The sequence below is a fragment of the Schistocerca serialis genome, chromosome 3 (genome assembly GCF_023864345.2).
Source record: "Schistocerca serialis cubense isolate TAMUIC-IGC-003099 chromosome 3, iqSchSeri2.2, whole genome shotgun sequence".
In the NCBI taxonomy this organism is placed as follows: domain Eukaryota; kingdom Metazoa; phylum Arthropoda; class Insecta; order Orthoptera; family Acrididae; genus Schistocerca; species Schistocerca serialis.
In genome coordinates, this window is record NC_064640.1 from 313,792,580 (window position 1) to 313,807,705 (window position 15,126).

Below are 15,126 nucleotides of genomic sequence, written 5' to 3' on the forward strand. Positions count from 1 at the left end.
ACAAAATGTGTGATTTTTTCATATATATATATTTTTTTTACCATTTCAATTGCTACCATACTACATGTGCTAGAAATTTTTAAATTAAATAAGTAATTTGCAAAACACACTAGTACTGTTTTTTGTATTTTAAATGTGTGACTTTTAACATCTACTGTTTGAGAAGGAGAAGTATGAGAAGTATGCACTGTCTTCAAACATTGCAGAACCTATTAATGATTTTCCCTCAGCCAGAAAACACTCTTTTTCTTCTTCCTCCTCCTCCTCCTCCTCCTCCACTTCTTCTTCTTCTTCTTCTTCTTCTTCTTCTTCTTCTTCTTCTCCTCCCCCCCCTCGTCCCCCCTCCCTCCAACCTTTCATCTTCATATTCAAGTTCCATTAACTAAATTATATAAGGTAACATTTGCATGTTTTAAATATTTTATGAATTAGTCTATAAATAGTTTTTGGTACCATAAAGCCCCAGTTTTGTGATCTTCATATTCTACAGCTTTTGGCAGATCACAAAAAATGCTGTATTGAGATATTATTGTACTTTAATCCTGATAATATTTGATGAGTGAATCTGTTACCATTATAAGGCCAAACTGTGATTTACTGCATATATCATCTGTCACTGAAACCAAATCATCAAGTAGGGACTGATTTCTAGAGTATATCACTGTCTAAAAATTTCATTATTCAGACAGGTTGGTGATAATTGTGAATTCTCATGTCACACTTCTTATACTATAACTGAAAAATTGCACATTGCAACATCTCAGATCTTCTGATTCATTGTGAGTGAGGGTTTGTCATGAAACTGTAATCATCACCCCAAAAACTGAAATCATCTAATAAAATTTATATTTGTGTGCAGGTCTATAGCTGCAGTCATGGTAGACACTGGAACCCCCATGTCACAGTACTCTTTGACACTGCTAGAGGAGCCCATTGATAGAGTATAGTTTCATAAGTTAATTCATTTTCCCTTTCATTTGAAGTGGAACAACACACAAACATTCCCTACTGAGTCAGTAGAAGTGTACATCAACAGTGCACCATTATATGATACTGTAGTTAGATGGCACATGTGCTTCCAGTGTGGCCATCCAAGCCTGTATGATGAAAAACAAACTGGTAGACCATTTGTCTGTCAAGAACGAGGAGTTTTAGGAGAAATGGAGGCCCTGACGCTCAGATACCTGTGTATCACAATTGAGGTATTTGTAGAAAAAATGAAAATCTGGTATGGATCTGTTTTCATCTTGCATGACATTTTGAACACAATAAAGGTCACTGTTTATTGAGTTCTGTGTCAGTTCACACGCACTGAAGAAGTCTGCCAAACTGAGGCAGCAACAGACATGTCGCAGCAATGTCAGGCCAATCTGGATGACTTCTTTGTCCATCTGATCACCTTGAATGAGTGCTAGGTGTATCACTATGATCCTGAGACGAAGGAGCAAAGTAAGCAAAGGCTGCTTCAGCACCACTGGAAAGGGGCCAAAGAACCAACAATCATTTAATAAGATAGTGCTGAGATATTTTGGATCTATCTCAGTGTGGTACTTACAAGTTATGCTTATAAGGGCTGTTACAGGAGCATACCCCAAAATCTTCTGACTTGATTACAGGAGGTTATCAAGTTGAAGCATCAGGGGAAACTATCCAAGGGGTTGTTTTGCTCCACGACAATGCCCTACGCATTTTGTACAGGACACAGTCACACATATTGCTTGTTTGGGCTGCCAAATTTTGCCACAACCACTGAGTTCTCCCAGCACGGTACCCAATGACTTCTTCCTCTTTCCTTGGATGAGTGGGGGTAAGTGAAGTGAAATGGGAAAAAGACAAGGATTTCTGGTCAGATGAGTATTGGGTAATATCAACAGCAGCGGAAAATGGTATAATGGGGGTAAGATTCATTATGAGTAAGAAGGTAGGGCAGAGAGTGCATTACTGTGGACAGTACGGTGATAGCGTTGTTCTCACCTGACAGCAAATCAGCACTGACAACAAAAGTTCAGACATACATGCCAACATCTTAAGCAGAAGATGAAGACGCGAGGAAAGTATATGAGGGCACTGAACAGCTAATTCAGTAAGTAAAGGGAGATGAAAATCTAGTAGTAATGGATGATTGAAATGTGGTTTTAGGGGAAGGAGTAGAAGAAAGGGTTACAGGAGAATATGGGCTAGGGAGTAGGAATGAGAGAAGACAAATGCTAATTGAGCTCTGCAACAAATTTCAGGTACTAACAGTAAATATTCTGTTCAAGAATCACAAGCAGATGAGGTATACTTGGAAAAGTCCGGTAGGTATGGGAAGATTCTAGTTAGATTACATCACAGTCAGCCAAAGATTTCAAAATCAGATATTGGATTGTAAGTCATACCCGTGAACAGATATAGACCCAGATCCCAATTAAGTAATGATGAAGAATAGGCTGAAGTTTAAGAGACTATTCAGGAAGAATCTATGCTCAAAGAAGTGGAATATGAAAACATCAAGGAATGAGAGATATGCTTGAAGTTCTTTGAGGTTATAGATACAATGATAATGAATAGCTCAATAGACAGTTCAATTGAAGAGGATTCAACATCTCTAAAAAGGCCAGTCACAGAAGTTGGAAAGAAAAACACAGGTACAATGAAGGTAACTGCAAAGAAACCATGGGTAACAGGAGAAATATTTCAATTGATTGACTAAAGAAAGAAGTACAAAAATGTTCAGGGCAATTCAGGAATACAGAAATACAGTTCACTTAGGAATGAAATAAATCGGAAGTGTGAGGAGGCTACGACGAATGGGCTGCATGAAAAATGTGATGAAATAGAAAACAACTGGTTGTCGGAAAGACTGACTCAGCATGTAGGAAATTTAAAACAAACTCCATTATAATTAAAAACAAGGATGGTAACATTAAGAGTGAAATGGGAATTCTACTGTTAAAAACAGAGGAAAGAGTGGGAAGGTAGAAAGAGTACATTGAAAATCTATATGTGGGAGAGGACTTGTCTGCTTTTTTTATATATATATATATATATATATATATATATGTGGGAGAGGACTTGTCTGCATATATATATATATATATATATATATATATATATATATATATATATATATATAAAAAAGCAGACAAGTCCTCTCCCACATATATATATATATATATATGTGTGTGTGTGTGAATTCCTAAGGGACCAAACTGCCAAGCTCATTGGTCAACAAACAAGTATTCTACTGGAAAGACAATCAACACTGTGTGGGCTTTTATATGTGAGAAAATATATAATTTTCTTTTATTCATCAGGGAAGTTGTGATTCTTCAATTTCTCCAGGTGTATTTTATGATGAAATGAACCTTGGATGAACTGCCTGGTATGAGTGGGCATAGGACACACCCTGTCGGAGATGGTGTGAGCTCTGTGTACAAGAGTTTTGAGCACGCCATTCTTTTGTGCCGGGTGGTGGCAGCTATCTGCATGTAGGTACAAATTGGTGTGCATCTTCTTCCTATACACGCTGTGGCCCAAAGTGCCGTCAGCTCATCTTCTAATCAAAACATCTAGGAAAGGAAGCATCCCATCCATTTCGATCTCCATGGTGAACTTAATATTCTTGTGTCTGGAGTTGAGATGAGTGAGGAAGTCTGCCAGTTTATCTCTTCCATGTGACCAAATAACGAATGTATCATCCACATATCTAAAGAAACAGGTGGGTTTTAGATGTGCTGTTTCATGAGCTTTCTCCTCGAAATGTTCCATGTACATATTTGCGACAACGGGTGAGAGTGGACTCTCTATGGCTACTCCTTCTGTCTGCTCGTAGTATTCACCATCAAATAAGAAGTAATTTGATGTCAGAACATGTCTGAAAAGGTTGGTGGTCTCTTCGTCAAATTTCTGGCTGATGACTGCAACAGCCCAGTAAGTCAGCAGGCGCTGAGCATTGCCTGTCGGAACTCCACAGCATGGATTATGACCAAACCAAAGTCGTGGCGCAGACTTCCAAATACTGGTACTGTGTCATCAAAGAAGCCATAGAGATCAGAGTACAGGAGCCACAACTAAATCGTGACAGCGGTTACATCCTTAGCAAGGCATGGGAACCCGCAATCACCCGGATTAAGAAGAAAAAGGATATTCCCCAGAGTGTACCAACTTCGGGGGAGGAGGGAAGAATAACGAGAGTGGTGTCGGCAGACCCTCCTGAACGAGAAGACCTAGGACGCAGCACCCAGACAGCGGGAGAATTGATGCTACACCTGGACCGCGCGTGGGGCGCGGACTGCACCGACTCATAGGAAGCGCCTGAGGGAGGATTTGAAGGGGATTGTCCTATATATACATTGTGCCGGCCCACTGCTGGTCAGTACATCAGCGCACCTGATGATGGCAACGTGGTTGATTGCCGACATTTTGTTCCTATGCACACTCGTACCAGGCTGTTCAACAGAGATTTATTGCATCAGAAAACTGAAGAATCACGTGACATACCTCTACAGGGAGGAGATGTATCACAGCATGAAAAGGATCGACAAGCTGCGTCATCGGAGAAGTCGTCCACTTTGTTTTTTTTAATATGAAGTACCAAGAAGAATGTGTGGTACTGACTTTTGCTAGGGTCAAGCATCACATCGACTGAGCGGCAGCCAGAAGAATCAAGAAATGTGCCAGTCTAGCTTTGATATGAGAGAGAGTTCGCTTCACACGGTGGTGCTTGGACACTACCAACAAAGAACTCCTACAGTTACATCTACAACTGGCCAACCAGTCCAACCCCAGGATGTGGGATTGGGTTGATGGTGTCACTTGGGCCACAGCGGACTCAACCAGAGGAAGTCAGCTGGACGGCAGGCATCCAAGTTTGAACATATATCGGAGAAACAACCTTCTGATGGCAGCAGAAAGACCATCATCAATCTCACTAACAAGGAACTTGATGATGACGCTATTTCAGCTCTTAAGAAATGACTGATTTTCACTCTGACTCCTAAAGATGTACCCATTGCTGACATCATTAGCACAGTGGAACAAACAGGCGCTTGAATTCCACCTGAAGCTGCAGAAGAAGTTCATCGCGAAACCTGCAGAGCTCTAATCAAAACAAAGCTGATGAAACCGAACGTCTCCTACAGGGAGAGGGCCACCATACGGGAGCTAAGAGAAGATTCAGGCATAGTAATATTACCTGCAACAGTGATCCTATCCCGACAGGATTATGCTGAGAAGATGTGAGGCCTACTTGGTGACAACGCATACCGAAAGGTTGACACCAATCCTACAAAGAGGGTTGAGAGGAGGACTCTGGCGCTTCTCAAGGATTCCGGCTTCCCTGACAAGATTACCAAGAAGCTACGCCCAAGGGCAGCTGTTCCTCCTAGACTTTACCGACTGCCAAAGGTGCACAAGGAATCGATTCCATTACGTCCCATTGTCAGCAATGTTGGTGCCCCAACATACCTTCTCGCCAAGCACCTCAAACAACTGCTTAGCCCTTACGTTGGGAGATGTACACACCATATCCGTAACTCCGTGGATTTCCTGGGATGCATCAACAACCTTGTGCTTAAGGAATCTGACATACTGGTGAGCTTCGACGTGGTATCTCTATTCACTAAAGTTCCATTACAAGAATCCTTGGAACTCATCAGCCAGAAATTTGACGAAGAGACCACCAATGTTTTCAGACATATTCTGAAATTAACTTACTTCATATTTGACAGTGAATACTATGAGCAGACAGAAGGAGTAGCCATGGGGAGACCACTCTCACCTGTTGTCACAAATATGTACATGGAACATTTCGAGGAGGAACCTCTTGAATCAGCACATCTAAAACCCACCTGTTTCTTTAAATATGTTATCTGGTCACATGGAAGAGATAAGCTGGCAGACTTCCTCACTCATCTCAGCTCCAGACACGAGAATATTAAGTTCACCATGGAGATCGAAACGGATGGGATGCTCCCTTTCCTAGATGTTTTGATTAGAAGATGAGCTGACTTTGGGCCACAGCATGTATAGGAAGAAGACACACACTGATTTGTACCCACATGTAGATAGCTGCCACCACCCGGCACAAAAGAATGGCGTGCTCAAAACTCTTGTACACAGAGCTCACACCATCTTCGACAGGGACAGCCTCCAACATGAATTGGACCATCTGAAGACCGTGTTTCCGAGGAACGGTTACAAGGAAGGGCAAATTCAGAAGGCTCTACACCCCACACCTGCAGCACCAGCGGAAACTGAGGATGAACCTCAGGAGGAGGCGGCCTTGGCTATTATTCTGTTTTGTGGGGCCTTATCTGGAAAAATTGGACGCATTTTACGTAAACACCAAGTGAAAAACCATCTTCCATCCTCCAAGCAAAACCAAGAGCCTTCTTGGTAGTGTCAAGGACAACCTTGGTCTATGTAAATCAGGGGTTTATCAGATACCTTGCCAATGTGGTAGTGTATACAATAGGGCAGACCATTTGTACCATTGAGGACTGATACCGAGAACATCAACGGCTCAGTAGACTGCAACAGCCCAGTAAGTAGGCAATCGCTGAGCATTGCCTGTCGGAACTCCACAGCATGGATTATGACCAAACCAAAGTCCTGACACAGACTTCCAAATACTGGTACTGTGTCATCAAAGAAGCCATAGAGATCAGAGTAAAGGAGCCACAACTAAATCGTGACAGCGGTTACATCCTTAGCAAGGCATGGGGACCCACGATCACCCAGATTAAGAAGAAAAAGGATATTTCCCAGAGTGTACCGACTTCGGGGGAGGAGGGAAGAATAACGAGAGCAGTACAGGCAGACCCTCCTGAACAAGAAGACCTAGGATGCAGCACCCAGATGGCGGGAGAACGGATGCTGCACCTGGACCGCGTGCTGGGCGTGGACCGCACTGAGTCATAGGAAGTGCCTGAGGGAGAATCGGGAGGGGGATTGTCCTATATATACATGGCACCGGCCCACCACCCATTAGTACATCAGTGCACCTGATGATGGCAACGTGGTCGATTGCTGAAATATTGTGTCCTATGCACACTCATACCAGGCTGTTCACCCGAGATTTATTTCATCATCAGGGAAGTTGCTTGGACTTGACAGTTTTTGTAAATGGTTTCTTAATATGCAATTTGCTTTTCTTTTTGCCATGGTTGACTATTACCATATATGTTTTCCTCTTGTGATTTGTAATGCATGACGTTCTCATTCATCATAAGTGAGATACTGTGTTGGTCTGTGGTACAAGTTACATAATATTTCATCTCACTGCATTCTGTACTGAGTCTGAACCATTAATTTCTGTCATAACGTGTGAACTTATTGACTTCTCAGTAAATTTTAGCTATTATGTGTTGTGGCATAGTAGGTAGACAACTGGATCTTCATTCAGGTGCAGTGAGATTAAGATCCCCATGCAACCATCCAGATTTAGCTTTTTTGATGCTTCTGTGAATCGTTAAACACCAAAACAGTTCTTTCAAAAAGGGCACAACTGATTTTTATGCCATGAATGTCAGTTATGAACGTGTGCTCCATCTTCAATGATTTTGTTGTTGGGGGACATTAAATTGTGATGTTTTGTCCTTCTTATATAATGTGCCCTTTTTGAGTAACAAGCTAGGTTAATCCATTGAGTGATCTGTAGTTTCAAAAATCCTGTCTCAATGTCAGCCCTAATTACATTGTCAGAGGGTCTGTTTCTTTTAGTATTTCTGAATTTGTGTCCTGTTTTTATATATGTGGCAGCTCTTTCTTTGTCCTTATTTACTTTACTTGAAGAAGGTAGGAAGAAAGATTGGGTTCATCTTTAATTGAAGAAGATACCAAGAGCCAGTACATGTCCTATGAATATGAAAGTCCTGTCTCTAGTCATTCAAGGTATTCTGTATTTTCTGAACATGAGTGTGTATAGACATTAGTCTTAAGACATGGTCAAATAAAGGCAATTGGATGGGGCTAGAAATTAAAAATGGAGTTTATTTACATCACCTACTATTTGCTGATGATCAAGCAGTTATAGCACAAGACAGGGATGATGAAAATTATATGTAATCAGTTAGCAATGGAATACAGAAACTGGGGACTGAAGATTAATTATCAGAAAACAGAATACATGACTAATGATCCATATGACTTATACATAGAGGGGAAGAGACTTAAGAAGATCAATACTTTCTGTTATTTGGGATCCATTTAAAGATGGAGGTAAAAGGTGTTCTCTTTTTTTCCCCCATGAGTGTAGATGTTAAATGAAGTTGTTGACATGGAGAAGCCTTTTAGCAGACCCTTGCTTGTTCTAAATTTCTGTGAAAGTGTATTAGCAATTTTCAATTGACGTATATTATGTTTATTTATTTCTTGTCTTACATTAATTAAAGTGCCCTTTATGTTTACCGCATATAATTCTCTCCAAAGTAGTTTTTTCGGAAGAGTTTCATGTGCTTTTTTTTATGTCTATGAAAATTAATTTTGGAGTAACTCATCATTAAGAGAAAAACTATTTGTTGCACAAAAGTGTACCATCAGAATAATATCTGGAGCCCACCTAAGATCACCTTGCAGACATTTAAGGAACTTGGAATATTCACTTAAGAAAACTTATTTTAAACTGACATGTTCCATATCATTACAAAATGTTGTATTTATGATCTAGGGAACAAGTATTAATGTAATAATGTAATGCAGTCCTAGGTTTTTTGATTTTTCCCTATGATTCTCTAAGATCTGTCATAATGTAAAAATATGGTCTATTCATGATCTACCAGCAGTGAAGCTACATTGTTATCCCTCATTTATAAAATTTATTTCAAGCTTGTTTTTAATTATTTTCCCAAAAATTCTCATTAATGTGTTTATAACACAAATTCCTTGGTATTTCGAGCAGCTTGTACAATCTGCTGTCTCAGATATGGCATTAATATATTCTAGCATCATTTCATCGGGTATCGAATCTCCATGTAAAATTTTGTTGAATAACTGTGTTACAAGTTTCCAAATTTTGTCATCACCATATTTTAAGAACTCCAAACGGTTCCTACCTGGTTCAAATGATATATCATACTTCCCTGTTCTTAACCTTACTCACCTCACTTTCTAAAATTTGGATCTCCTTCCCTTCCTGTTCCTTTCCTTCTATTGTTTCTTCTTCCAGATATTCCTCCCTATCCTCATTTAATAATTTCCAGTAATAATGCATATTATGCCGGTTTACGTTACCACTGTTGGTGAATGACACGTCGTCGCTAAATAGAACGCGTGCAAAAAATCTGTCATCGTCCCGTAATTTCTCTTGGGCCCAGTGGCAGAACTGTACATGACATTCAAAGTCATCACCATGCAATTCCTGGTGCATAGAAATATGGTACGGGTGCAATCGATGTTGATGGAGCATTCTCAGCACCAACGTTTTTCAGATTCCTGATTCTCGTGCAATTTGTCTGCTACTGATGTGCGGATTAGCCGTGACAGCAGCTTAAACACTTACTTGGGCATCATCATTTGTTGCAGGTCGTGGTTGACATTTCACATGTGGCTGAACACTTCCTGTTTCTTTAAATAACGTAACTACCCAGCGAACGGTCCGGACACTTGGATGATGTCGTCCAGGATACCAAGCAGCATACGTAGCACACACCTGTTAGGCATTTTGATCACAATAGCCATACATCAACACGATATCGACCTTTTCTGCAATTGATAAACAGTCCATTGTAACACAAGTAATGTATCACGAAGCAAATACCATCCGCACTGGCGGAATGTTACGTGATACCACGTACTTACAGCGCCATCTATCACAAAGCGAAAAAAGTGGTCCAGCTAAAACATTCATATTTATTTACGTACTACACGAATATGTAATAAAAAATGGGGGTTCCCATTTAAAAAAACGCAGTTGATATCCGTTTGACCTATGGCAGCACCATCTAGCGGGCCAACCACAGCGCCATCTGGTTTCCCCCTTCAAGCTAGACAAGTTTCGTTCTTTGTAGTTTTTTCGTTTGACGCTTATTTCATGAGATATTTGGCCCGGCCACGATCAATGGACCACCCTGTATATAACTTTAATCTATCCCTTTCCCTTTTTAAATTTTCTAACCTACGTGTCTGATTAAGGGATCTGACATTCCATGCTCTGATCTGTAGAATGCTAGTTTTGTTTCTCTTGATAACAAAATCCTCCTGAGTAGTCCCCACCTAGAGATGTGAATGGGCGATTATTTTACCTGTGTAATATTTTACCCAAGATGATGCCATCTCATTTAACCTTATAGTAGAGCTGCATGCCCTAGGGAAAGATTATGGCTGTAGTTTCGCATTGCTTTCAGCCGTTCACAGTATCAGCACAGCAAGGCCATTTTGGTTGATGTTACAAGGCCAGATCACTCAATCACCCAGACTGTTGCCTCTGCAACTACTGAAAATGCGGCTGCCCCTCCTCAGGAATCACACATTTGTTTGGCCTCTGTACAGATACCCTTCATTGTGGTTGCACCTACAGTACACCTATCTGTATTGCTGAGGCACGCAAGCCTCCCCATCAATGGAAAGGTTCATGATTTGTGGAATATCACTATAAAAATACATCCGTGTGAAGACAAGGAAATGGAGCAGATTGAGAAAAATTTTGATGAAGGGAATAAAAGTTGCTATGGAAAGAAGAGACAAGTGACAAAATAAAAACTTGTGGTTCTTAGATAGTGACAAGTGACCTTTGATCCTGTAAAGGAAGCTGTCTCGTACATAGATGTTTGGATAGAATCAAACCAAACAGAGGATGTTCATAAGGTGATCCATGAGATATACAGCATTAATAGAAAATACCATGTGCATAATCATTAGAGATAAAAACTCCTGGCTGATTAAAATTATATGCCATATTGGGACTTCATTCTGGGACTGTTGCGTTTCTCAAGCACGGGCACTACTGACTAAACTATCCAAGCATGACTCACGATATACCATCAGAGCTCTACTTCTAGCAGTACCTTTTCTCCTACCCTCCAAACTTCACAGAAGTTCTCTTGGATACATTGCACGACTAACACTTCTAGAAGAAACGTTTTGTAGAGAAAATGGTTTAGCCATAGTCTAGGTTCAAGTGTCATTCTGGCATACAATTTTAATCTAACAGAAGCTTTCAAACCAGTGCACACTTCACCACGAAATGAAAATTCCTTCTGAGAGCAAAGTATATTCTAACATGCTGAATTGATAGAATCACTTCAAATTAATCTCATGCAATATTCAGTTGAGTGGGGTAATTATCAGTGCTCTAAAAAAAGAAAAGAAAAAAAAATAGCCACTCTCTCCAGAAGTGATCAAAATAAATCATAATTTAATATTTTTACACATGTATTATTAAACTGTCTTTTATTTACATCACCATATGTTAACAGTCTATAAATGTGAAGGATATTTTTTAGATGCGTAAGTCAAGTCATATGATGTTGGGGAGAAAAGATTTTATGATTTCATTTTTTGAAGAATATCACACATTGTTAGTTCCACTGTCAAAAATTGTTCTTTATCATATTGCTTGTGGTTTTTTCATGTAAGAAGGTTTTCACTGAAAATTATTTTTGTTCTAGCACTTGGTGTACGAGTTCAGGGGTTCATCAATGAAGGTCGTCTTGTACCGGATGATGTCATGATGAATCTAGTAAATGAAGAGCTAAAGAAACTTCCAAATGACAACTGGCTTTTAGATGGTCAGTATTGCATGTATGAATGTTATTTATGTTAATGGAGCATTGGTTCTCAATAAAACTTATACGTGAATGATTATCAGCTGTTGTAATTGTAGCTATCTTTCACTAATAAGGTAAATTTATAACTGACTGAGTAAGGGGGTTTCTCTGAAACTATTAGGAATATTTGGATTCTCTGCACTAATATTTATAACAAAACTTTCAAGTTAGTCTTTGTTGCAAATATGAGGTAATGTGTTTCCACTCTTTAGTGGAATATATAGTGTGATTAGTGTGATGAACATTTGTGATTAGTGAGAACTATGTGATAGTGTTGGACTGGGTATTTTTGTTGCATATTTCAACAATGTGTAACTATTAGAAGTAATGGAATGGCCTCCATTGTCAAATTTGATACACTATTCACTCACCATAGGGCAAATAATGGCACAAAATCAATAACTTAAATTCAAATCATTCAAATTTTATTTGGAAATGTAAGTATTAGCCTGGAGTGTTTTGGTTTTAATAAAATAACAAAAAAACAGGGCATATGAATATATAGATAGTAAATTGCCCTCAGGGTGAGTGGAGGCAATGGGGACCTATAACTTGAAATAAAATGTATGCCAAACACATATGATTCAAACTTTTGTAGAAGCCATTTACAAGAATATCTACCTGACCTCAGTACTGGCACTCCCAGCTTTTTGTTCATTTATTGAAAGCATGGATTTGTGGGGTGCCTTTTTTGATGGTTAAAAAATCATGTTAATGCTTTCCAGTTATGAGAACATATTATTTACTGCTTACATTTTCTTTCCATGTCATTAAAAGCAGTGTCACAAAAATTGAAGCGGTGTCCAAACACTCACCATGTTTTTGTTTTTAGTGATTGGCACCATGCCTTATTGTCTGGGAAAAAAAAGGACACCATCACAGATTCTTTGGCTCCATCATTGTTCATATAGCTACAGATTTTGGCGCAGGATATAGACCTCCAGGTGAATGCAAGTTCTGTCTCCTCTCAATTAAATGGATTAACACATTTGAAATTAGATTTACCCCCTGCACTCTATGCATCACAAGCAAGTCTGCACATGTAGCTGGAAGGCACTACCAATGTCACAGTAAATTTCTGCAAAGCTTTCATCTAACCATGTCACTCTGCAAGTGACATTACTGGCACCACTGCTAAAAATGTATCAAATGTTGATGATTTTAACAGTTTCAACTCATTGAGCACCTAATCAGTTAATCTGTGGTTCACCAAGGCATTTTCAAGGGTGTGGATGATGACTTATTTAAAAGTTTTTGAACTTGTTTCACCCTAAATAGTGTGTGTCACTAAAATGCAAGTGGACATTGTCATGAAACTACAGGAAATTCGCAGATCTTGATGAATGCAGCCAGTCCCCCATGTTTTGTGTGTGGGGCATCAAAGCAGGATTAGACATGTTTGACCGGCAAAGTTTTTTTCTCTCCATTTTGTCTGGATTTCTTTGTTAGTCCTATTCAAGAAACCCAATGGCTCTTTATATGTATGTGACAGTTTTGAAGCAGTGAAAGACCTTCTGTTCTTGTTATGTAACTGAGTCCATGACCAGATGATCTATTTTGTAGTATGAAAGTAGGTAAATTTTATTTGGAATTTGGTTTATCAGGAACCTATTCTCAGTTTCCCATTCCCAGTTGTCACTGGGTGAGAAATCACAGTAATTTCTAGTCTTTAGGTTGCCATTTGGGGTGACTATTGTCCTAGCTATTTTTCAAAATTCCTGGAACAGATAATTGGTCACTGACATTCACATGCATGTTGTTGCAGAAGAAGCTCAGTAGCTCTGTGGTGTAGTGGTTATGATACTGAACTGTTGCATAGAGGGCTGTGAGTTCAAAACTCACCTGAACTGTACAATTTTAATTTCTATATTCGGTTTGAGTACATTCTAGAAGTATCCACAAATGTCAAGAATCATTGTACTGGAATGTTCTGTAGCTGTATATATACTGTATGTGTTCTCGCCAGAGGCAGCTCACTACACACTCTTGTATGTGCAAGTACAGAATAAACCTTTGTTAAGTGAAGTTAGTGTTCATCATTCATCTACTTACACCTTCTTCTATGTGACATTATTCTGGTGGAGGCACTGGGTATTGGACCTTGTGATAGCACACATTATCGATGACACAGGGGCTCCAATCAGCCATGACAGAGCCACCGTTTACGTGGCGAGAAACCCAAGTTTGAGCCATATTCAACAGATCGCAATCCATCGGAGACAGAAGAAGAAGAGGACATTACGATGACAGCAACTGTGTGCCACCACATGAGACATCTTTCTGGGTTCTCTGGTGACGATGGCCAAGATCCAAACAAGTGGCTGAAGGTATATGAGCGTATAGCCAAATTTAACAAATGGGATGACATCATGTGTTTGGCTAACATATTTTTCTACTTGGAGGGCACTGCAAAGCAATGGTATGAGAACAACAAGGAGAAGTTCACAAGCTGGGAAGTATTCCAGGCAGAACTGTGCAAGTATTTTGGTGACACACAACGACAGAAGTGCAGGGCTGAAGACAAATTAAAGTGCACGGGCACAGCATCCATGAGAAACTACAGCATGCTACATTGAAGATGTCTTGGAGCTGTGTAAAATAGTGGATCCTAGAATGAAAGAGGAAGATAAGATTGCATATCTCATAAAGGGTCTTGCTGAGGACATGTATCAAGCCCTACTCCTGAAGGAGTTTTCGACAGCAGACGACTTCATAAAATGGTGCCAGTATATCGAGACAATGCATCAAGAAAGAATTACATGCAAGAAGTTTGAATGGCTCACAGACATCATATCGTTGTTTGTGATGGAGGAAGCAACTGATTTCACAAGTGTTCTTCGTCAGATAGTGTGGGAGGAAGTTCAGAAGGCACTTGGATTGCACGGCGAGGAAAAAACCAAGACACTTCAAGAGGTCATAAGGGAGGAAGTGGAACAGACATTGAACCCAATCTCTCATCCTTCATTTCCCTTTAAGATGGTGAAAAAGTTGAGACCCAGGTGGAGTTACGTTCCTACAATGCCGCATGAGGAACCTGTTTGGGCACCAAGGAAGACTGTCGTTTGGAGGACCCAGAATAACCAACCAGTATGTTTCCACTGTGGTGCACTATTGTCGAGAAAGGTGGCAGATACTTGAAGACACCCATGCCAGAAGACAGCAAACTGATCTTATCCGATGCCAGCTCCAGGACAACAAAGATGAATAAGATGATGTGGGTGCAGGATGACGTAGGTCACCACCACGGCAAGCTAGGCGCTGGAAAGGATGCTCCCCAACATGCCAATCAAGGTCTCCATTGCTGTTTAGTAGCTCCAGCCAATCACCCAGCCGCCGCAACCTGGAAAACTAAAGGGTGCGACCTTCCTTGGAGGTGAGG

General features: G+C 40.1%; 1 protein-coding gene across 1 annotated transcript in view; it reads left to right on the forward strand.

Annotated features, from left to right (window-relative positions):
- The window catches only part of LOC126470124 (GTP:AMP phosphotransferase AK3, mitochondrial), an 81,807-nt gene that overhangs the window by 33,717 nt on the left and 32,964 nt on the right, over positions 1–15,126 (forward strand). The window contains exon 2 of the mRNA XM_050097739.1: positions 11,589–11,708. Within this exon, the coding sequence (XP_049953696.1) occupies positions 11,589–11,708 (120 nt within the window). The remainder of the gene's footprint in view (positions 1–11,588; positions 11,709–15,126) is intronic.